We start from the raw sequence: 23,871 nt of genomic DNA, 5'->3' as shown, positions 1-23,871 counted from the left end.
CAAAATATAATCCATAGACAACACGGGTCCTCACACCAGAAAACATCTATTTATTTATTTTCTATACAGTGTATTGCTCCATTTTCACAATAGTGCAAAATTACTTTACAAGTGTCCTCATAAATATAACAAACATATTATAAATAAACAATGCATGTGACAATGTGTTAACTGAAAAAGCTACAGTCAATTTGACATTGCACAAATGTTTTAATCCAAGAAATTGGGTAACTTCTGATTTATATTTGAATCGACAAAATGGAAGCCAAGGTCTTGTGTGGTTGAGTGCGGATTTCACTCATGGTACATAAGGAGTTCACACGAACCCAGAAGGCAAAATTTGCCATGGAATGTTATGAGTTATTTTTCTGGTTGTAAATGTGTTTTCTGGTTGTATGGTCAGATACCAGATTACAACTAGTTAAAGACCTGACTCTGATGTCACAAAAAATATCAGTGCGACCACTTTTGCCCTTTGGGAACAAGACACTTCACCATTTCAGGAAATAATCTGTATTAGACAAACAGAGCTTTGTTTTCTAAAGGGTCTTTCTACAACTAACCAATAGTTGTTCCGGAAAAAACAAAACTAGAAAATCAAAATCCTTCTAAAAAAATGTTTTTTTTCAAAAGGGAGAAAAAAATTACTTCTCAGAAGTTTGACATCTTATCACACTGTGCTACATATTTATTGAACCTAGTTAACCATGACTGAGTCAAGAACTCAAATTAGGACCCGTTGTAGTCTGCCTTGGCTGACACAGCTCTTTCACCTCAGGCAAAGAGTCAGTATCAACTTTGTACAAATAGGTTCATTATTTTAACCACTCCACCTTTTAACTTCCAAAGAATCCTGGTATTATCTCACTTACGTGTTTCAGAGTATCATTCGAGCTTAGAGTTATATTACATGTTGTCACACGTTTATACATCTGTATCCAACAATACATGGATGAGGTTTGGGTGAAAGTACAAACTGAAGTGTATGTAAAACAAAATGACAGCACCATAGGTGTTCTACATTGACATGACTGTCGTTAGTGACAAAGTGTTCAGATTGGTGCCATTTGTGTTAACTTGCTAACTTTAACTTTACGCACTTAAGCCATTTCAAAGCTGCCAGAAGCATGATACCACTGTGTGTGTGTTTATGAATGATAATGATCTATACAGCACATTAGGCTCTTCTAATTAGCTAGTGGACAAGCAAGCTTGCATACCATAGCCTTCCACACAACAGGACATCAGTTGCCCTAATTTTTATTTTACCTTTATTTAACTCGGCAAGTCAGTTAAGAACAAATTCTTATTTTCAAGGACGGCCTAGGAACAGTGGGTTAACTGCCTGTTCAGGGGCAGAATGACAGATTTGTACCTCAGCTCGGGGATTTGAACTTGCAACCTTCCGGTTACTAGTCAAACGCTCTAACCACTAGGCTACCCTGCCGCCCTCATTAACTATTAATGACATTGGTGGTGTCATGCACGTGGCATGGCAATAAAAAAAAACACACAAAAAATATACTTACATATACAGTCAAGGTACCAACACACAAAAGAATATCCACGAGGACCTGTATGTGCATCAGCTAATTTCTCTCATGGTTACATGAACCACTGCATGAAAAAAATAAACCTTTATCTTTCAACTGTTTTCCATTACAAATAATACAAGAGATATTTCAGTTGACCGGGGTCCCGTATGTGTTAAGCGTCTCGGAGTAGGAGTGCTGATCTAGAATCAGTGTAGCCTTTTAAATCATTCAGAATAAGAGGGATGACCTGTTCCGGGATCAGAATTCCTACTCGGAGATACTTTATGAATACGGCCCTGATATTGTCTTCAGTTTAAGACATCCTTATCAATCCTCTCTTCACTCATACACTCAACTCTCAAGCACAAACTGAATGACTAACAGTGTCACACTTTGACATTTTCGATGACACACTTCCATCCATGATATGCACAAAGTTAACGCAACCAAATAAAAACAATATGTCTCTCTTGAATTGTAGCAGTGGTCCACTTGCTTTTCATAAAGCATCTTTGAAATTGTCTGAATATATTAGCTATAGATTGTTTTACATTTAATAAATAAAAGAAATAGAATTCAACGGAATTGTTTTTTTTATATAAAAAAAAGATTTAAACAAATCTACAGTTTCGAGTAATGGCAGATCTAGTATCAAATAGATCTATTTTTCAGTGTGACGTTTCCCCTAGGTACAGATCTAGGATCAGCTTCCCCTTCCCCAATCCTAACCGTAACCATTTGTGGGGAAAATGCTAAACTGATCCAAGATCAGCGTCTAGGGGTAACTTCACCCTCCTCCCCACGTGCGTCTGTGGGGTTGGACGGTAAACAACATTGGCCGTTACTGCCACCTAGTGTGACACATTCAGCAGCACTATACATTTTTATTCCTGCCGGCCAGGACACGATAAGCATGCATGGCAGAACCAGTCTATAGCTACATTCCTTAGTTAAAATCATTTCAATATCCATATATATATTATTGCAAAAATGGTGACATTTACAGTACACATGATACACAAAGTGACTGTCTTCAGAGACTGTGTTTCAAGCATTGGATTGCAAAGGGAAAGAGGGATAAAGGGAGGATGTTTTTTAGTTTGTTTTTATCTTTATCCAAGGAAAACTCTACCGTGTTCTTCAAGAGACTAGGAGCTGGTATCTTTACGGTAATACAGCGAGACCTCAGGAAACGAGACCGCAAAAGATCCACCAGCAACCTCTGTGTTTCTCTCTCTCTCCCCATCCTTCGCTCTTCCAACCTCATCACCTCTTCTCTGTTTAACTGCACCCCCTCCATTCCCTCCCCACCCCCCCCCCCCCCCCCCCCTTCACACAGAGCAGTTAAGTCTCTTGCTTGGGCCTGGCTGTGCGGGGGGCGGCGGTGACCGAGGCGGGGGCTGAGGTCAGCCGGAACCTAGCCCCGTGTCAAAGGCTGGTGGAGGACACGGAGAGCGTGGGCGACGAGGGCGGCGGGAAGTTGAGCAGCTCCAGGACGGCCACGCCCACGCTGCTGCGTCGCGTGAACATGCAGGAGGCCGCCACCCACTTGTTGCTGCGCGGGTTGTACTTCTCAATGGAGTTGAGGCTGGAGCTGCCGTCGTTGCCGCCCACTGCGTACAGCCAGCCGTCCATGGCCACAAGGTCATGGGTACTTCTGGGAAAGGGGTGCAGCATAACATGCAGACTCAGTAAGGCAGGTCAAATTCAGGTAGGTCCCTCCCCGTTTCAGCCTGTTTGCTTCCGTTTGGTTGTAGTGAATACGACCTTGCTGTGACTAGATGGGGCCTGTTTTTAGATGAATATGAGCCACACTGCTGATTACAACAATGGTTTATTTATGGACTGGAGCATCCATTGTCATCAGGTTTCCCTGGTCAATTCATTTCCTGTTGACTCCGTCTATTTCCCTGTGTGTGTGTATGTGTGTGTGTGATCTTGTGTGTGTGATTGTCTTCATGTTCGTGTGTGTGTGTGCGTGTATGTTTGACTCCAATTTAAATCTCCCAATCCTGGTCTCTAAGGCCCACTGCATGTGCAGGGTTCAGAAACCCTAATCATTAGGTGAGTAACGGCTGTAATGAACACCTCATCACTCTGAGACTACTTTCAAATACTCTTGTATAACAGAATGGCATCAAGTATTGTGTACATCATAACACCTTAAAGGCACTTGTGTGGGATACATTCTAAATGCATTCGCAGCCTTCATGTACATATAAAGGCACCTATATGAGGAGCGAGAGAAGGCTCTATATATGCACTGGTAATGAAGGTATAGCCACAGGTGGTTGGTAGCGATTGTGACGTGGCTGGCGGTGCCCACCTGCGGATGTTCATGGGCGCCACGCCCTCCCAGGCATTGGTCTTGGGGTTGAACCGCTCCACTGAGTTCAGGCAGCTGGTGCCGTCATTTCCCCCGGCTACGTAGAGCATGCCCTCCAGCACAGCCACCCCAGCACTGCTGCGTCGGCTCAGCATGTTGGCGATGGCCGTCCACGCGTTGCTCTGTTCCGACCAATCATAGAGGGTTGTTAGGAGTCACATGGTCAGTTGAGGGACTCATTAGTGTTGGTTCTACTTTTTGATCTGGGCAGAAGTTCAGCTTTATGGGCCGGTTTTAACCAGATTAAGCATATTAACGGACTGAAAATATAGCCTGGTGGGACCAGCCTAATCGCTACGTTACCCATTGTATTTAATAGGATGGTGAACACAGCGATCAAGTTGGTTCTACCAGGCTACTGAGAATCATGCTCAGTTGAGATTCTTCTATAGGCTTAATCTGGGTCCAGGAAACATGTTCATATTGATAGAGATCTCATTGTTTGTTTCGGTTTTTATTTTTTTACCTGTGGTTCATATTTCTCCACTGTAGCTAGGTGTGAGGAACTGTCATACCCTCCTACTGCATACAGACTACCATCTAGAGCGAGAGAGTAGAGAGAACGAGTGAGAGAGATGGCAGAGTGACAGAGAGAGGGAGAGAGAAAAGCGAGAGAGAGAGATGGTGGAGAGAGAACAGAAGAAAAATGATAAAAAGAGACAGAGAGTCACGTGATGACAAGCTCCAAATGCCAGATTAAAGCTCGCAAATGTTTGATGAGGCCCATAATAACCAGGAACCCAGTAGGAAGATCACTCTAGCCTACATTATATCCGTGCTCAATAGATGACATTATCACACCAAGGTGAACATCACATGCTCACCCAGAGTGGCCACACGGACATATCTCCTTCGGGTGCTCATGGCAGCGATGGAGGTCCAGGTGCTGGTCAGAGGGTCGTACCGCTCTGCACTGTTGGGGTGGAGGGGACACTCATTACATGCATGGATGGAGCACAACAATCAGCTCAGTATTTGTATATGTGAGTGAAAATCTGTTGAGACAACCAGTGGCGGATTTATTCACTGGCATTCAAGGAAGTCTCCCTGTAGACAGTGAGCTATTTGTAACAGTTTATGGAGCTACACATGTTAACGTTGTAACATTTATGACGGTGTCCCGAAGTTATTATGGAGGAGTCCAAGTCCTCAGAGTGGGTAGATGGAACTTCTTCTATCTACTGTACTAAGTCAAGAGGCACGGGGCTAGATTTGAACCCAATCCCGACCCTGGCATATGTGTTCCCAGGGGTCAGCAGCACTAACCGCTACAGGCCTAGTGAGCAGCGACAGAAGTGGACCTGTTGAGGCAGGAAGCTCCGTCGTAACCGCCGGCCGAGTACAGGAGGCCGTGCAACACCGCCACACCCAGACAGCTCCGTCGCGTCCCCATGGAAACCTCGGGTTGCCAGGAGTTGTTGACCGGGTCGTAGGACTCCACAGTCGCTAGATCGGAGGTACCGTCATACCTGAGCGAGAGAGAGGCCAGTGAGTGGGCTTAAGGGTTGTGTACCAGACACTGGTGGCAGAGCCCATCCTCCTATGGTTGGTCTAGGATGACTCCCAAATTGTACCCTATTCCCTATATAGTGCACTATTTTTTACCAGATGGCTCCCTTTTCCCCATAAGTTTCAGGTCAAAAACAGTGCACTATATTGGGAATAGGGTGCCATTTTGGACATATCCTTGGCCAACCATAGGAGGATGGGCTCTGACACTAGTGGTGTCTGGTACCTCTTCAGGTTTCGTTCTTTAAATCTCATTAAGCAATTCTTCACAACTGTATTTTGTTAACAGTTTAAAAAAAATATAATATGGATTTTAATAATGGATTTTAAATAAGGCATCATCTGTTTATTTATTTGTCATGTGGCTTATTTCCATCAGGGGCACCTGGATGAGACTGACATTCCAGACAGTGATAGTAGTCTGGATACTACTTTGTTCTACCTTTCACTTGATGTACAAAAGCAAAGGGTATTCGTTTTGTTTCCCTCTCCCGGATAGAGGGGACGTGCTTTGGCATTGAAAGTCACAATTTGAATAATTACACTTTAAGGGCAACGCTCATGTTAGTCCTGCTGCCACATTCAACTGTTTATCTTATCATACAAAATAATATCATTCAATGTGTTCGGTTAAATAAGATTACAACATATGTATCTTATCATACAAAATAATATAATTCAATGTGTTCGGTTAAATAAGATTACAACAAGTTATCTCCCCTAATCCTCTTCTCACGTTTAAGACATTCATATTAACCTAACCGAGCTAGCTAGCTAGCTAGCTAGCTAGCTAGCTAGCAAAACTACCACTAGCATACCATAACAGTCCTATTTCAGATAGCTAAGCACAACATTGGTTAAGACTTATTACCCACATCCAGATCTATCCTCATCCTATCTAGGGGTCAAAGGTTGGTCAGATGAGTTCATCCCTTACCCTCCCACTGCGTACAGCTTGTTTCCTATGGCCGCCACGCCCACCCGTGCCCGCCGGGTGGACATAGAGGCCACCATGTGCCAGCGGTCGGTCCGCGTGTCGTAGGCCTCGCAGTCGCCGTGGATGGCAAACAGACTGCCCCCACCTGGGCACAACACACACAGACAACAACCACATAATCATCATGGCTAACAACATGCACAACAGTGCTGAGGATGGTCCCATTTCAGTTAAAATACGAACAAATATTCTATAGATGGTAGTCGCGAACCGTAATATTCCAAACTCATTTTGGATAATTGCCAAATCACATCTATTTAAAATGTTATGTGTTTTGAATGTTACCCAGTATCTGTGAACCGGTTAGCCTTTTCACCAAGGGCCAAATTCAGGATCCCTGTTTAAACAATGGAACTCTATAGGTAGAAAGTACTTCATAAAGTATGGGTACGCGCGTGTGTGTGTATGTACCCTGGTGGGTAATGTCTGGGGCACACTGACCAACGGCGAAGAGCACGGGGCTGGCGCCCTCGCAGCGACGAGGCCGGGTGCGGCTGTTGCTCAGCACGCCTCTCTGCTCGGGCATCAGGTGGTACTTGAGGGCTTCGATGAGCAGGTCCTTGCACTCCGAGTGGTGACGCACCAACTGCTCCGTGTCCACGTTGCTCATGAGGAAATCCCTCCGCAGTAGGGGCAGGCGTACACACTTCATCAGCTAGAGAGGGGAATGGGAGGTGGGCGGCGGGAATGAAACCCACAATCCTGACATTGTAAGTGTCATGCTGCACAGGTGCATATTTGATCTTACCCAGGGAACGTGCTGCCTGCGCCCGTCAACGTCGTGTTTGACCCAGCTCAGCACGGCCCGGTATACCTCCTCTTCCGACGGCACGTTCAGGTTGTCACTGGAGATCAGGTCCAATACCTTCACACAGAGAGGAGTGAGAGAAGGAAGGGGGAGAGAGAGGAGGAGGAGAGAGATGGGGTGTGGGGGAGAGAGAGGAGTAGGAGAGAGATGGGGTGTGGGGGAGAGAGAGAGCGGGTAGGCATAGAGAGAAGGGGTGTGGGGAGAGAGGAGGAGAGAGATGGGGTGTGGGGGAGAGAGAGAGCGGGTAGGCATAGAGAGAAGGGGTGTGGGGGAGAGAGAGGAGGAGGAGAGAGATTGGGTGTGGGGTAGAGAGAGAGCGGGTAGGCATAGAGAGAAGGGGTGGGGGGAGAGAGAGGAGGAGAGAGATGGGGTGTGGGGGAGAGAGGAGGAGAGAGATTGGGTGTGGGGAGAGAGAGAGCGGGTAGGCATAGAGAGAAGGGTGTGGGGGGAGAGAGAGGAGGAGAGAGATGGGGTGTGGGGGAGAGAGGAGGGAGAGAGATGGGGTGTGGGGGAGAGAGAGAGCGGGTAGGCATAGAGAGAAGGGGTGTGGGGAGAGAGAGGAGGAGGAGAGAGATTGGGTGTGGGGGGAGAGAGAGAGCGGGTAGGCATAGAGAGAAGGGGTGTGGGGGAGAGAGAGGAGGAGAGAGATGGGGTGTGGGGGAGAGGAGGAGAGAGATGGGGTGTGGGGGAGAGAGGAGGAGAGAGATGGGGTGTGGGGGGAGAGAGAGCGGGTAGGCATAGAGAGAAGGGGTGTGGGGAGAGAGAGGAGGAGTAGAGAGATTGGGTGTGGGGGAGAGAGAGAGCGGGTAGGCATAGAGAGAAGGGGTGTGGGGGAGAGAGAGAGCGGGTAGGCATAGAGAGAAGGGGTGTGGGGAGAGAGAGGAGGAGAGAGATGGGGTGTGGGGGAGAGAGAGAGCGGGTAGGCATAGAGAGAAGGGGTGTGGGGGAGAGAGAGGAGGAGAGAGATGGGGTGTGGGGGAGAGAGGAGGAGAGAGATGGGGTGTGGGGGGAGAGAGAGCGGGTAGGCATAGAGAGAAGGGGTGTGGGGGGAGAGAGGAGGAGAGAGATGGGGTGTGGGGGAGAGAGAGAGCGGGTAGGCATAGAGAGAAGGGGTGTGGGGGAGAGAGGAGGAGAGAGATGGGGTGTGGGGGAGAGAGAGGAGGAGAGAGATGGGGTGTGGGGGAGAGAGAGATCGGGTAGGCATAGAGAGAAGTAGAGAAAAAAGAGGGCAAGAGAGCGTATCATTTTACTCAAGAGTTACAAACACAGCAGTCTCTACACCTCTTGACATTTGCTAGCGATTCTCTTACATCAATGAAAGAAGCTAGTCCCCCACAAAGAGCTTCATCCCATGTGGGATGAGTCACAAAAGTTGTCACAACAAGAAATTATAACACAAATTAATTCCTATTTATCTGGAATGAATGTTAATTTTGGAACATCTTGAAAAGGTCAGCTTTACTGAAATGTCCTTTACTGTCCTTTACTGAAAAAATTAAACAATGAGCCGAGGTAAATGTGTGGAATCAATTTTCATGAAGAAAATGGTTTAGAATCGTATTTCCATTAGCACCACAAAGACATTGTGTATGCTTGCTATCCCCGGCCCGCTAGCTGTCTGAATCGCCGTGACTCCAACCAGCCACTGGACCCTTATGATCACTCGACTAAGCACGCCTCTGCTTAATGTCAATATGCCTTGTCCATTGCTGTTCTGGTTCGTGTTTATTGGCTTATTTCACCGTAGAGCCTCTAGCCTTGCTCAACATGCCTTAGCTAATCCTTACGTTCCACCTCCCACACATGCGATGCCATCACCTTGTTTAAATGATGTTTCTAGAGACAATATCTCTCTCATCATCACTCAATGCCTAGGCCTACCTCCACTGTATCCAACCATAACTTTGTCTGTACATTACGCCATGAATCTATTCTATCGCGCCCAGAAACCTGCTACTTTTACACTCTGTTTCGGACGTACTAGACGACCTGTTCTTATAGCCTTTAGCCGTACCCTAATCCTACTCCTCCTCCGTTCCTCTGGTGATGTAGAGGTTAATCCAGGCCCTGCAGTGCCTAGCTCCACTCCTATTCCCCAGGTGCTCTCATTTGTTGACTTCTGTAACCGTAAAAGCCTTGGTTTCATGCATGTTAACATTAGAAGCATCCTCCCTAAGTTTGTTTTATTCACTGCTTTAGCACACTCTGCTAACCCGGATGTCCTAGCCGTGTCTGAATCCTGGCTTAGGAAGACCACCAAAAACCCTGACAGTTCTATCCCTAACTATAACATTTTCCAACAATATAGAACTGCCAAAGGGGGCGATGTTGCAATCTACTGCAGCGATAGCCTGCAGAGTTCTGTCTTACTATCCAGGTCTGTACACAAACTATTTGAGCTTCTACTTTTAAAAATCCACCTTTCACATTGTTATCGCTTGCTATAGACTAACCTCTGCCCCCAGCTGTGCTCTGGACACAATATTTGAATTGATTGCCCCCCATCTTTCTTCAGAGCTCGTGCTGCTAGGTGACCTAAACGGGGACATGCTTAACACCCCGGCCGTCCTACAATCTAAGCTTGATGCCCTCAATCTCACACAAATTATCAATGAACCTACCAGGTACAACCCTAAAGCTGTAAACACGGGCACCCTCATAGATATTATCCTAACCAATTTGCCCTCCAAATACACCTCTGCTGTTTTCAACCAAGATCTCAGCGATCACTGCTTCATTGCCTGCATCCGTAATGGGTCTGCGGTCAAACGACCACACCTCATCACTGTCAAATGCTCCCTAAAAACACTTCAGTAAGCAGGCCTTTCTAATCGACCTGGCCCGGGTATCCTGGAAGGATATTGACCTCATCCCGTCAGTAGAGGATGCCTGGTTATTCTTCAAAAGTGCTTTCCTCACCATCCTAAATAAGCATGCCCCACCCCACAATTAAAATCAGGAACAGATATAGCCCTTGGTTCTCTCCAGACCTGACTGCCCTTGATCAGCACAAAAACCTCATGTGGCGTTCTGCATTAGCATCGAATAGCCCCTGTGATATGCAACTTTTCAGGGAAGTCAGGAACCAATATACACAGGCAGTTAGGAAAGCTAAGGCTAGCTTTTTTTAAGCAGACATTTGCATCCTGTAGCACAAACTCAAAAAGGTTCTGGGCCACTGTAAAATCCATGGAGAATAAAAGCACCTCCTCCCAGCTTCCCACTGCACTGAGGTTAGGAAACACTGTCACCACCAATAAATTCACTATAACTGAGAATTTTAATAAGCATTTTTTATTGGCTGGCCATGCTTTCCACCTGGCTACCCCTACCCCGGTCAACTGCCCTGCACCCCCCACAGCAACTAGCCCAAGCGTGCCCCATTTCTCCTTCACCCAAATCCAGATAGCTGATGTTCTGAAAGAGCTGCAAAATTTGGACCCTTACAAATCAGCCGGGCTAGACAATCTGGAACCTCTTTCTAAAATGATGTACCGAAATTGTTGCAACCCCTAATACTAGCGTGTTCAAACTCTTTCGTATCGACTGAGATTCCCAAAGATTGGAAAGCAGCCGAGGTCATCCCCCTCTTCAAAGGGGGAGACACTCTAGACCCAAACTGCTACAGACCTATATCTATCCTACTCTGCCTTTCTAATGTCTTCAAAAGCCAAGTTAACAAACAGATCACCGACCATTTCGAATCCCACCGTACCTTCTCCGCTATGCAATCTGGTTTCAGAGCTGGTCATGGGTGCACCTCAGCCACGCTCAAGGTCCTAAAAGATATCATAACCGCCATCGATAAGAGACAATACTGTGCAGCCGTATTCATCGACCAGGCCAAGGCTTTTGACTCTGTCAATCACCACATTCTTATCGGCAGACTCAACAGCCTTGGTTTCTCAAATGACTGCGTGCCTGGTTCACCAACTACTTATCTGATAGAGTTCAGTGTGTCAATTCGGAGGGCCTGTTGTCCGGACCTCTGGCAGCCTCTATGGGGGTGCCACAGAGTTCAATTCTTGGGCCGAATGTCTTCTCTGTATACATCAATGATGTTGCTCTTGCTGCTGGTGATTCTCTGATCCACCTCGACGCAGACGACACCATTCTGTATACTTCTGGCCCTTCCTTGGACACTGTGTAAACTAACCTCCAGACGAGCTTCAATACCATACAACACTCCTTCTGTGGCCTTAAACTGCTCTTAAATGCATGTAAAACTAAATACATGCTCTTCAACCGATTGCTGCCCGCCTGACTAGCATCACTACTCTGGACGGTTCTAATACCTTGGTGTCAGACTAGACCGTAAACTCTCCTTCCAGACTCATATTAAGCGTCTCCAATCCAAATTTAAATCTAGAATCGGCTTCCTATTTCGCAACAAATCATCCTTCACTCATGCTGCCAAACATACCCTCGTAAAACTGACCATCCTACCGATCCTACCAACTTCGGCAATGTCATTTACAAAATAGCCTCCAACACTCTACTCAACAAATTGGATGTTTATCACAGTGCCATCTGTTTTGTCACCAAAGCCCCATATTCTACCTTCCACTGCGACCTGTACGCTCTCGTTGGCTGGCCCTCGCGTCATACTCATCGCCAAACCCACTGGCTCCAGGTCATCTACAAGTCTTTGCTAGGTAAAGCCCCGCCTTATCTCAGCTCACTGGTCACCATAGCAGCACCCACCCGTAGCACGCGCTCCAGCAGGTATATCTCACTGGTCACTCCCAAAGCCAATTCCTACTTTGGCTGCCTTTCCTTCCAGTTCTCTGCTTCCAATGACTGGAACGAACTGCAAAGATCACTGAAGCTGGAGACACATATCTCCCTCACTAGATTTAAGCACCAGCTGTCAGAGCAGCTCACAGATCACTGGACCTGTACATAGCCCATCTGTAAACAGCCCATCCAACTACCTCATCCCCATACTGTATTTATTTATTTATCTTGCTCCTTTGCACATTCATCTTCTGCACATGTACCATTCCAGTGTTTAATTGCTATATTGTAATTACTTCGCCACCACAGTCTATTTATTGCCTTACCTCCCTTATCTTAGCTCATATGCACTCACTGTATATTGACTTTTTCTACTGTATTATTAACCGTTTGTTTATTCCATGTGTAACTCTGTGATGTTGTTTGTGTTGCACTGCTTTGCTTTATCTTGACCAGGTCGCAGTTGTAAATGAGAACTTGTTCTCAACTAGCCTACCTGGTTAAATAAAGGTGAAACAATGTTTTTTTAAATTCACATATGCTGTGTGTACCCTTTTAACTGAAGCTAAATGGGTAAGGGCGTGTCCTGATATTACAGCGTGACTATGTAGTGCGTGGGTGTGTGTGTGTGCCTCTTTTAGGGTGATGTGTGTGTGTGTGTGCGCACTGCAGAGAGGGTGGCACAGCTCCTAGTCAGGCAGGGCAGGGCTGGAGTTGCCAGCTGCTGCTGAGATCAATAGAATAGCAGCAGCTTCAGACGAACAGCATTAGCTAATCCACAACTAGAGAGCCATACAGCACAGAGCCAGCACAGTACAGAGCAGCACAGTACAGAGTCAGCACAGTACAGAGTCAGCACAGTACAGAGTCAGCACAGTACAGAGTCAGCACAGTACAGAGCCAGACAGTACAGAGCAGCACAGTACAGAGTCAGCACAGTACAGAGTCAGCACACTACAGAGTCAGCACAGTACAGAGCAAGACAGTACAGAGCAGCACAGTACAGAGCCAGACAGTACAGAGCAGCACAGTACAGAGCCAGACAGTACAGAGCAGCACAGTACAGAGCAGCACAGTACAGAGTCAGTACAGAGCAGCACAGTACACAGTCAGTACAGAGCAGCACAGTACAGAGTCAGTACAGAGCAGCACAGTACAGAGTCAGTACAGAGTCAGCACAGTACAGAGTCAGTACAGAGCAGCACAGTACAGAGCAGCACAGTACAGAGCAGCACAGTACAGAGCCAGCACAGTACAGAGCCAGCACAGTACAGAGCCAGCACAGTACAGAGCCAGCACAGTACAGAGCCAGCACAGGACAGAGCCAGCACAGTACAGAGCAGCACAGTACAGAGCCAGCACAGTACAGAGCCAGCACAGTACAGGGCAGCACAGTACAGAGTCAGCACAGTACAGAGCCAGCACAGTACAGAGCCAGCACAGTACAGAGCAGCACAGTACAGAGCAGCACAGTACAGAGCCAGACAGTACAGAGCCAGACAGTACAGAGCAGCACAGTACAGAGTCAGCACAGTACAGAGCCAGACAGTACAGAGCAGCACAGTACAGAGCCAGACAGTACAGAGCCAGACAATACAGAGTCAGCACAGTACAGAGCAGCACAGTACAGAGTCAGTACAGAGCAGCACAGTACAGAGTCAGCACAGTACAGAGTCAGTATAGAGCAGCACAGTACAGAGCAGCACAGTACAGAGTCAGCACAGTACAGAGTCAGCACAGTACAGAGTCAGCACAGTACAGAGTCAGCACAGAGCAGCACAGTACAGAGTCAGTACAGAGCAGCACAGTACAGAGTCAGTACAGAGTCAGTACAGACAGCACAGTACAGAGTCAGCACAGTACAGAGCAGCACAGTACAGAGCCAGCACAGTACAGAGTCAGCACAGTACAGAGCCAGCACAATACAGAGCAGCACAGTACAGAGTCAGTACATAGTCAGTATAGAGCAGCACAGTACAGAGCAGCACAGTACAGAGTCAGTACAGAGTCAGCACAGTACAGAGTCAGCACAGTACAGAGTCAGTACAGAGCAGCACAGTACAGAGTCAGCACAGTACAGAGTCAGTACAGAGCAGCACAGTACAGAGCCAGCACAGTACAGAGCCAGCACAGTACAAAGCCAGCACAGTACAGAGCCAGCACAGTACAGAGCCAGCACAGTACAGAGCCAGCACAGGACAGAGTCAGCACAGTACAGAGCAGCACAGTACAGAGCCAGCACAGTACAGAGCCAGCACAGTACAGAGCCAGCACAGTACAGAGCCAGCACAGGACAGAGTCAGCACAGTACAGAGCCAGCACAGTACAGAGCCAGCACAGTACAGAGCCAGCACAGTACAGGGCAGCACAGTACAGAGTCAGCACAGTACAGAGTCAGCACAGTACAGAGCCAGCACAGTACAGAGCCAGCACAGTACAGAGCAGCACAGTACAGAGCAGCACAGTACAAAGCCAGACAGTACAGAGCAGCACAGTACAGAGCCAGCACAGTACAGAGTCAGCACAGTACAGAGCCAGACAGTACAGAGCAGCACAGTACAGAGGCAGACAGTACAGAGCAGCACAGTACAGAGCCAGACAGTACAGAGCCAGACAATACAGAGTCAGCACAGTACAGAGCAGCACAGTACAGAGTCAGTACAGAGCAGCACAGTACAGAGTCAGCACAGTACAGAGTCAGTATAGAGCAGCACAGTACAGAGCAGCACAGTACAGAGTCAGTACAGAGTCAGCACAGTACAGAGTCAGCACAGTACAGAGTCAGCACAGAGCAGCACAGTACAGAGTCAGCACAGTACAGAGTCAGCACAGAGCAGCACAGTACAGAGTCAGTACAGACAGCACAGTACAGAGTCAGCACAGTACAGAGCAGCACAGTACAGAGCAGCACAGTAGAGAGCCAGCACAGTACAGAGTCAGCACAGTACAGAGCCAGCACAATACAGAGCAGCACAGTACAGAGTCAGTACAGAGTCAGTACAGACAGCACAGTACAGAGTCAGCACAGTACAGAGCAGCACAGTACAGAGCCAGCACAGTACAGAGTCAGCACAGTACAGAGCCAGACAGTACAGAGCAGCACAGTACAGAGTCAGTACAGAGTCAGTACAGACAGCACAGGACACAGAGTCAGCACAGTACAGAGCAGCACAGTACAGAGCAGCACAGTACAGAGCCAGACAGTACAGAGCAGCACAGTACAGAGCCAGACAGTACAGAGCAGCACAGTACAGAGCCAGACAGTACAGAGCAGCACAGTACAGATCCAGCACAGTACAGAGTCAGCACAGTACAGAGTCAGCACAGTACAGAGCCAGACAGTACAGAGCAGCACAGTACAGAGCCAGACAGTACAGAGCCAGACAGTACAGAGTCAGTACAGAGCAGCACAGTACAGAGCAGCACAGTACAGATTCAGTACAGAGCAGGACAGTACAGAGTCAGTACAGAGCAGCACAGTACAGAGCAGCACAGTACAGAGTCAGTACAGAGCAGCACAGTACAGAGTCAGTACAGAGCAGCACAGTACAGAGTCAGCACAGTACAGATTCAGTACAGAGCAGGACAGTACAGAGTCAGTACAGAGCAGCACAGTACAGAGCAGCACAGTACAGAGCCAGCACAGTACAGAGCCAGCACAGTACAGAGCCAGCACAGTACAGAGCCAGCACAGTACAGAGCCAGCACAGTACAGAGCCAGCACAGTACAGAGCCAGCACAGTACAGAGCCAGCACAGTACAGAGCCAGCACAGTACAGGGCAGCACAGTACAGAGTCAGCACAGTACAGAGCCAGCACAGTACAGAGCAGCACAGTACAGAGCCAGACAGTACAGAGCAGCACAGTACAGAGCAGCACAGTACAGAGTCAGCACAGTACAGAGTCAGCACAGTACAGAGCCAGACAGTACAGAGCAGCACAGTACAGAGCCAGGCAGTACAGAGCAGCACAGTACAGAGCCAGACAGTACAGAGCCAGACAATACAGAGTCAGCACAGTACAGAGTCAGTACAGAGCAGCACAGTACAGAGTCAGCACAGTACAGAGTCAGTATAGAGCAGCACAGTACAGAGCAGCACAGTACAGAGTCAGTACAGAGTCAGCACAGTACAGAGTCAGCACAGTACAGAGTCAGCACAGTACAGAGTCAGCACAGTACAGAGTCAGCACAGAGTCAGCACAGTACAGAGTCAGCACAGAGCAGCACAGTACAGAGTCAGCACAGTACAGAGTCAGTACAGAGCAGCACAGTACAGAGCAGCACAGTACAGAGTCAGTACAGTACAGAGTCAGTACAGACAGCACAGTACAGAGTCAGCACAGTACAGAGCAGCACTGTACAGAGCAGCACAGTACAGAGCCAGCACAGTACAGAGTCAGCACAGTACAGAGCCAGCACAATACAGAGTCAGTACAGTACAGAGCAGCACAGAGCCAGTACAGTACAGAGTCAGCACAATACAGAGCAGCGCAGTACAGAGCAGCGCAGTACAGAGTCGCGCAGTACAGAGTCAGCACAGTACAGAGCAGCACAGTACAGAGTCAGAACAGTACAGAGCAGCACAGTACAGAGCCAGCACAGTACAAAGCCAGCACAGTACAGAGCCAGCACAGTACAGAGCCAGCACAGGACAGAGCCAGCACAGGACAGAGTCAGCACAGTACAGAGCAGCACAGTACAGAGCCAGCACAGTACAGAGCCGGCACAGTACAGAGCCAGCACAGTACAGAGCCAGCAGAGGACAGAGTCAGCACAGTACAGAGCCAGCACAGTACAGAGCCAGCACAGTACAGAGCCAGCACAGTACAGGGCAGCACAGTACAGAGTCAGCACAGTACAGAGTCAGCACAGTACAGAGCCAGCACAGTACAGAGCCAGCACAGTACAGAGCAGCACAGTACAGAGCAGCACAGTACAGAGCCAGACAGTACAGAGCAGCACAGTACAGAGCCAGCACAGTACAGAGTCAGCACAGTACAGAGCCAGACAGTACAGAGCAGCACAGTACAGAGCCAGACAGTACAGAGCAGCACAGTACAGAGCCAGACAGTACAGAGCCAGACAATACAGAGTCAGCACAGTACAGAGCAGCACAGTACAGAGTCAGTACAGAGCAGCACAGTACAGAGTCAGCACAGTACAGAGTCAGTATAGAGCAGCACAGTACAGAGCAGCACAGTACAGAGTCAGTACAGAGTCAGCACAGTACAGAGTCAGCACAGTACAGAGTCAGCACAGAGCAGCACAGTACAGAGTCAGCACAGTACAGAGTCAGCACAGAGCAGCACAGTACAGAGCAGCACAGTACAGAGTCAGTACAGACAGCACAGTACAGAGCAGCACAGTAGAGAGCCAGCACAGTACAGAGTCAGCACAGTACAGAGCCAGCACAATACAGAGCAGCACAGTACAGAGTCAGTACAGAGTCAGTACAGACAGCACAGTACAGAGTCAGCACAGTACAGAGCAGCACAGTACAGAGCCAGCACAGTACAGAGTCAGCACAGTACAGAGCCAGACAGTACAGAGCAGCACAGTACAGAGTCAGTACAGAGTCAGTACAGACAGCACAGTACAGAGTCAGCACAGTACAGAGCAGCACAGTACAGAGCAGCACAGTACAGAGCCAGACAGTACAGAGCAGCACAGTACAGAGCCAGACAGTACAGAGCAGCACAGTACAGAGCCAGACAGTACAGAGCAGCACAGTACAGATCCAGCACAGTACAGAGTCAGCACAGTACAGAGTCAGCACAGTACAGAGCCAGACAGTACAGAGCAGCACAGTACAGAGCCAGACAGTACAGAGCCAGACAGTACAGAGTCAGTACAGAGCAGCACAGTACAGAGCAGCACAGTACAGATTCAGTACAGAGCAGGACAGTACAGAGTCAGTACAGAGCAGCACAGTACAGAGCAGCACAGTACAGAGTCAGTACAGAGCAGCACAGTACAGAGTCAGTACAGAGCAGCACAGTACAGAGTCAGCACAGTACAGATTCAGTACAGAGCAGGACAGTACAGAGTCAGTACAGAGCAGCACAGTACAGAGCAGCACAGTACAGAGCCAGCACAGTACAGAGCCAGCACAGTACAGAGCCAGCACAGTACAGAGCAGCACAGTACAGAGCCAGCACAGTACAGAGCCAGCACAGTACAGAGGGCAGCACAGTACAGAGTCAGCACAGTACAGAGCCAGCACAGTACAGAGCAGCACAGTACAGAGCCAGACAGTACAGAGCAGCACAGTACAGAGCAGCACAGTACAGAGTCAGCACAGTACAGAGTCAGCACAGTACAGAGCCAGACAGTACAGAGCAGCACAGTACAGAGCCAGGCAGTACAGAGCAGCACAGTACAGAGCCAGACAGTACAGAGCCAGACAATACAGAGTCAGCACAGTACAGAGTCAGTACAGAGCAGCACAGTACAGAGTCAGCACAGTACAGAGTCAGTATAGAGCAGCACAGTACAGAGCAGCACAGTACAGAGTCAGTACAGAGTCAGCACAGTACAGAGTCAGCACAGTACAGAGTCAGCACAGTACAGAGTCAGCACAGTACAGAGTCAGCACAGTACAGAGTCAGCACAGAGCAGCACAGTACAGAGTCAGCACAGTACAGAGTCAGTACAGAGCAGCACAGTACAGAGCAGCACAGTACAGAGTCAGTACAGTACAGAGTCAGTACAGACAGCACAGTACAGAGTCAGCACAGTACAGAGCAGCACTGTACAGAGCAGCACAGTACAGAGCCAGCACAGTACAGAGTCAGCACAGTACAGAGCCAGCACAATACAGAGTCAGTACAGTACAGAGCAGCACAGAGCCAGTACAGTACAGAGTCAGCACAATACAGAGCAGCGCAGTACAGAGCAGCGCAGTACAGAGTCGCGCAGTACAGAGTCAGCACAGTACAGAGCAGCACAGTACAGAGTCAGAACAGTACAGAGCAGCACAGTACAGAGCAGCACAGTACAGAGCAGCACAGTACAGACTCAGCACAGTACAGAGACAGCACAGTACAGAGCAGCACAGTACAGAGTCAGCACAGTACAGAGTCAGCACAATACAGTCAGTACAGTACAGAGTCAGTACAGTACAGAGCAGCACAGTACAGAGCAGCACAGTACAGAGTCAGTACAGTACAGAGTCAGCACAGTACAGAGTCAGTACAGTACAGAGCAGCACAGTACAGAGCCAGACAGTACAGAGCAGCACAGTACAGAGCCAGCACAGTACAGAGCAGCACAGTACAGAGTCAGCACAGTACAGAGCAGCACAGTACAGAGCCGCACAGTACAGAGCAGCACAGTACAGAGCCAGACAGTACAGAGCAGCACAGTACAGAGCAGCACAGTACAGAGTCAGTAAAGAGCAGCACAGTACAGAGTCAGTACAGAGCAGCACAGTACAGAGCAGCACAGTACAGAGTCAGTACAGAGCAGCACAGTACAGAGTCAGTACAGAGCAGCACAGTACAGAGTCAGTACAGAGCAGCACAGTACAGAGTCAGTACAGAGCAGCACAGTACAGAGCCAGCACAGTACAGAGTCAGTACAGAGCAGCACAGTACAGAGTCAGTACAGAGCAGCACAGTACAGAGCAGCACAGTACAGAGTCAGTACAGAGCAGCACAGTACAGAGTCAGTACAGAGCAGCACAGTACAGAGTCAGTACAGAGCAGCACAGTACAGAGTCAGTACAGAGCAGCACAGTACAGAGCCAGCACAGTACAGAGCCAGCACAGTACAGAGCCAGCACAGGACAGAGCCAGCACAGGACAGAGCAGCACAGTACAGAGCCAGCACAGTACAGGGCAGCACAGTACAGAGCCAGCACAGTACAGAGCCAGCACAGTACAGAGCCAGCACAGTACAGAGCCAGCACAGTACAGAGCCAGCACAGTACAGAGCCAGCACAGTACAGAGCCAGCACAGTACAGAGCCGCACAGTACAGAGCCGCACAGTACAGAGTCAGCACAGTACAGAGCAGCACAGTACAGAGTCAGCACAGTACAGAGTCAGCACAGTACAGAGCCAGACAGTACAGAGCAGCACAGTACAGAGCCAGACAGTACAGAGCCAGACAGTACAGAGTCAGCACAGTACAGAGCAGCACAGTACAGAGTCAGCACAGTACAGAGTCAGCACAGAGCAGCACAGTACAGAGTCAGTACAGAGCAGCACAGTACAGAGCAGCACAGTACAGAGTCAGTACAGAGTCAGCACAGTACAGAGCAGCACAGTACAGAGCAGCACAGTACAGAACAGCACAGTACAGAGCCAGCACAGTACAGAGTCAGCACAGTACAGAGCCAGCACAATACAGAGCCAGCACAATACAGAGCAGCACAGAGCCAGTACAGTACAGAGTCAGCACAATACAGAGCAGCGCAGTACAGAGCAGCGCAGTACAGAGTCAGCACAGTACAGAGTCAGCACAGTACAGAGCAGCACAGTACAGAGTCAGAACAGTACAGAGCCGCACAGTACAGAGCCAGTACAGTACAGAGCAGCACAGTACAGTGCAGCACAGTACAGTGCATCACAGTACAGAGTCAGTACAGCACAGAGCAGCACAGTACAGAGTCAGTACAGCACAGAGCAGCACAGTACAGTCAGTACAGTACAGAGCCAGCACAGTACAGAGTCAGTACAGTACAGAGCAGCACAGTACAGAGCCAGTACAGTACAGAGCCAGTACAGTGCAGCACAGTACAGAGTCAGTACAGTACAGAGCAGCACAGTACAGAGTCAGTACAGTACAGAGCCAGTACAGAGCAGCACAGTACAGAGTCAGCACAGTACAGAGCCAGCACAGTACAGAGCAGCACAGTACAGAGTCAGTACAGTACAGAGTCAGTACAGTAAGTACAGTACAGAGCCAGCACAGTACAGAGCAGCACAGTACAGAGCAGCACAGTACAGAGCCAGACAGTACAGAGCCAGACAGTACAGAGCAGCACAGTACAGAGCCAGCACAGTACAGAGTCAGCACAGTACAGAGCCAGACAGTACAGAGCAGCACAGTACAGAGCCAGACAGTACAGAGCAGCACAGTACAGAGCCAGACAGTACAGAGCCAGACAATACAGAGTCAGCACAGTACAGAGCAGCACAGTACAGAGTCAGTACAGAGCAGCACAGTACAGAGTCAGCACAGTACAGAGTCAGTATAGAGCAGCACAGTACAGAGCAGCACAGTACAGAGTCAGCACAGTACAGAGTCAGCACAGTACAGAGTCAGCACAGTACAGAGTCAGCACAGAGCAGCACAGTACAGAGTCAGCACAGTACAGAGTCAGTACAGAGCAGCACAGTGTCAGTACAGAGTCAGTACAGACAGCACAGTACAGAGTCAGCACAGTACAGAGCAGCACAGTACAGAGCCAGCACAGTACAGAGTCAGCACAGTACAGAGCCAGCACAATACAGAGCAGCACAGTACAGAGTCAGTACATAGTCAGTATAGAGCAGCACAGTACAGAGCAGCACAGTACAGAGTCAGTACAGAGTCAGCACAGTACAGAGTCAGCACAGTACAGAGTCAGTACAGAGCAGCACAGTACAGAGTCAGCACAGTACAGAGTCAGTACAGAGCAGCACAGTACAGAGCCAGCACAGTACAGAGCCAGCACAGTACAGAGCCAGCACAGTACAGAGCCAGCACAGGACAGAGTCAGCACAGGACAGAGTCAGCACAGTACAGAGCAGCACAGTACAGAGCCAGCACAGTACAGAGCCAGCACAGTACAGAGCCAGCACAGTACAGAGCCAGCACAGTACAGAGCCAGCACAGTACAGGGCAGCACAGTACAGAGCCAGCACAGTACAGAGCCAGCACAGTACAGAGCCAGCACAGTACAGAGCCAGCACAGTACAGAGCCAGCACAGTACAGAGCCAGCACAGTACAGAGCCGCACAGTACAGAGCAGCACAGTACAGAGTCAGCACAGTACAGAGCAGCACAGTACAGAGTCAGCACAGTACAGAGTCAGCACAGTACAGAGCCAGACAGTACAGAGCAGCACAGTACAGAGCCAGACAGTACAGAGCCAGACAGTACAGAGTCAGCACAGTACAGAGCAGCACAGTACAGAGTCAGCACAGAGCAGCACAGTACAGAGTCAGTACAGAGCAGCACAGTACAGAGCAGCACAGTACAGAGTCAGTACAGAGTCAGCACAGTACAGAGCAGCACAGTACAGAGCAGCACAGTACAGAGCAGCACAGTATAGAGCCAGCACAGTACAGAGTCAGCACAGTACAGAGTCAGCACAGTACAGAGCCAGCACAATACAGAGCCAGCACAATACAGAGCAGCACAGAGCCAGTACAGTACAGAGTCAGCACAATACAGAGCAGCGCAGTACAGAGCAGCGCAGTACAGAGTCAGCACAGTACAGAGTCAGCACAGTACAGAGCAGCACAGTACAGAGTCAGAACAGTACAGAGCCGCACAGTACAGAGCCAGTACAGTACAGAGCAGCACAGTACAGTGCAGCACAGTACAGTGCATCACAGTACAGAGTCAGTACAGCACAGAGCAGCACAGTACAGAGTCAGTACAGTACAGAGCAGCACAGTACAGTCAGTACAGTACAGAGCCAGCACAGTACAGAGTCAGTACAGTACAGAGCAGCACAGTACAGAGCCAGTACAGTACAGAGCCAGTACAGTGCAGCACAGTACAGAGTCAGTACAGTACAGAGCCAGTACAGAGCAGCACAGTACAGAGCCAGTACAGAGCAGCACAGTACAGAGTCAGCACAGTACAGAGCCAGCACAGTACAGAGCAGCACAGTACAGAGTCAGTACAGTACAGAGTCAGTACAGTAAGTACAGTACAGAGCCAGCACAGTACAGAGCAGCACAGTACAGAGCAGCACAGTACAGAGCCAGACAGTACAGAGCCAGACAGTACAGAGCAGCACAGTACAGAGCCAGACAGTACAGAGCAGCACAGTACAGAGCCAGACAGTACAGAGCCAGACAATACAGAGTCAGCACAGTACAGAGCAGCACAGTACAGAGTCAGTACAGAGCAGCACAGTACAGAGTCAGCACAGTACAGAGTCAGTATAGAGCAGCACAGTACAGAGCAGCACAGTACAGAGTCAGCACAGTACAGAGTCAGCACAGTACAGAGTCAGCACAGTACAGAGTCAGCACAGAGCAGCACAGTACAGAGTCAGCACAGTACAGAGTCAGTACAGAGCAGCACAGTACAGAGTCAGTACAGAGTCAGTACAGACAGCACAGTACAGAGTCAGCACAGTACAGAGCAGCACAGTACAGAGCCAGCACAGTACAGAGTCAGCACAGTACAGAGCCAGCACAATACAGAGCAGCACAGTACAGAGTCAGTACATAGTCAGTATAGAGCAGCACAGTACAGAGCAGCACAGTACAGAGTCAGTACAGAGTCAGCACAGTACAGAGTCAGCACAGTACAGAGTCAGTACAGAGCAGCACAGTACAGAGTCAGCACAGTACAGAGTCAGTACAGAGCAGCACAGTACAGAGCCAGCACAGTACAGAGCCAGCACAGTACAAAGCCAGCACAGTACAGAGCCAGCACAGTACAGAGCCAGCACAGTACAGAGCCAGCACAGGACAGAGTCAGCACAGTACAGAGCAGCACAGTACAGAGCCAGCACAGTACAGAGCCAGCACAGTACAGAGCCAGCACAGTACAGAGCCAGCACAGGACAGAGTCAGCACAGTACAGAGCCAGCACAGTACAGAGCCAGCACAGTACAGAGCCAGCACAGTACAGAGTCAGCACAGTACAGAGTCAGCACAGTACAGAGCAGCACAGTACAGAGCAGCACAGTACAGAGCCAGACAGTACAGAGCAGCACAGTACAGAGCCA

At 49.0% G+C, this 23,871-nt stretch overlaps 1 protein-coding gene across 2 annotated transcripts in view; it reads right to left on the bottom strand.

Moving 5' to 3' along the window:
- Positions 1-2,867: 2,867 nt before the first annotated feature.
- LOC124046168 (kelch-like protein 17) overlaps positions 2,868-23,871 on the bottom strand; it is a 56,467-nt gene continuing 35,463 nt past the window's right edge. For both annotated transcript variants that reach the window (XM_046366248.1, XM_046366250.1), the window contains 8 exons: positions 7,176-7,292; positions 6,869-7,082; positions 6,368-6,512; positions 5,223-5,390; positions 4,746-4,834; positions 4,388-4,461; positions 3,862-4,043; positions 2,868-3,192 (listed from right to left, as the gene is read on the bottom strand). In XM_046366248.1, coding sequence (XP_046222204.1) covers positions 2,964-3,192; positions 3,862-4,043; positions 4,388-4,461; positions 4,746-4,834; positions 5,223-5,390; positions 6,368-6,512; positions 6,869-7,082; positions 7,176-7,292 — 1,218 coding nt within the window. In that variant the 3' untranslated portion in view covers positions 2,868-2,963. The remainder of the gene's footprint in view (positions 3,193-3,861; positions 4,044-4,387; positions 4,462-4,745; positions 4,835-5,222; positions 5,391-6,367; positions 6,513-6,868; positions 7,083-7,175; positions 7,293-23,871) is intronic.

The sequence above is a fragment of the Oncorhynchus gorbuscha genome, linkage group LG10 (genome assembly GCF_021184085.1).
Source record: "Oncorhynchus gorbuscha isolate QuinsamMale2020 ecotype Even-year linkage group LG10, OgorEven_v1.0, whole genome shotgun sequence".
NCBI lineage: Eukaryota > Metazoa > Chordata > Actinopteri > Salmoniformes > Salmonidae > Oncorhynchus > Oncorhynchus gorbuscha.
This window is presented reverse-complemented; position numbering and strand designations above follow the sequence as displayed.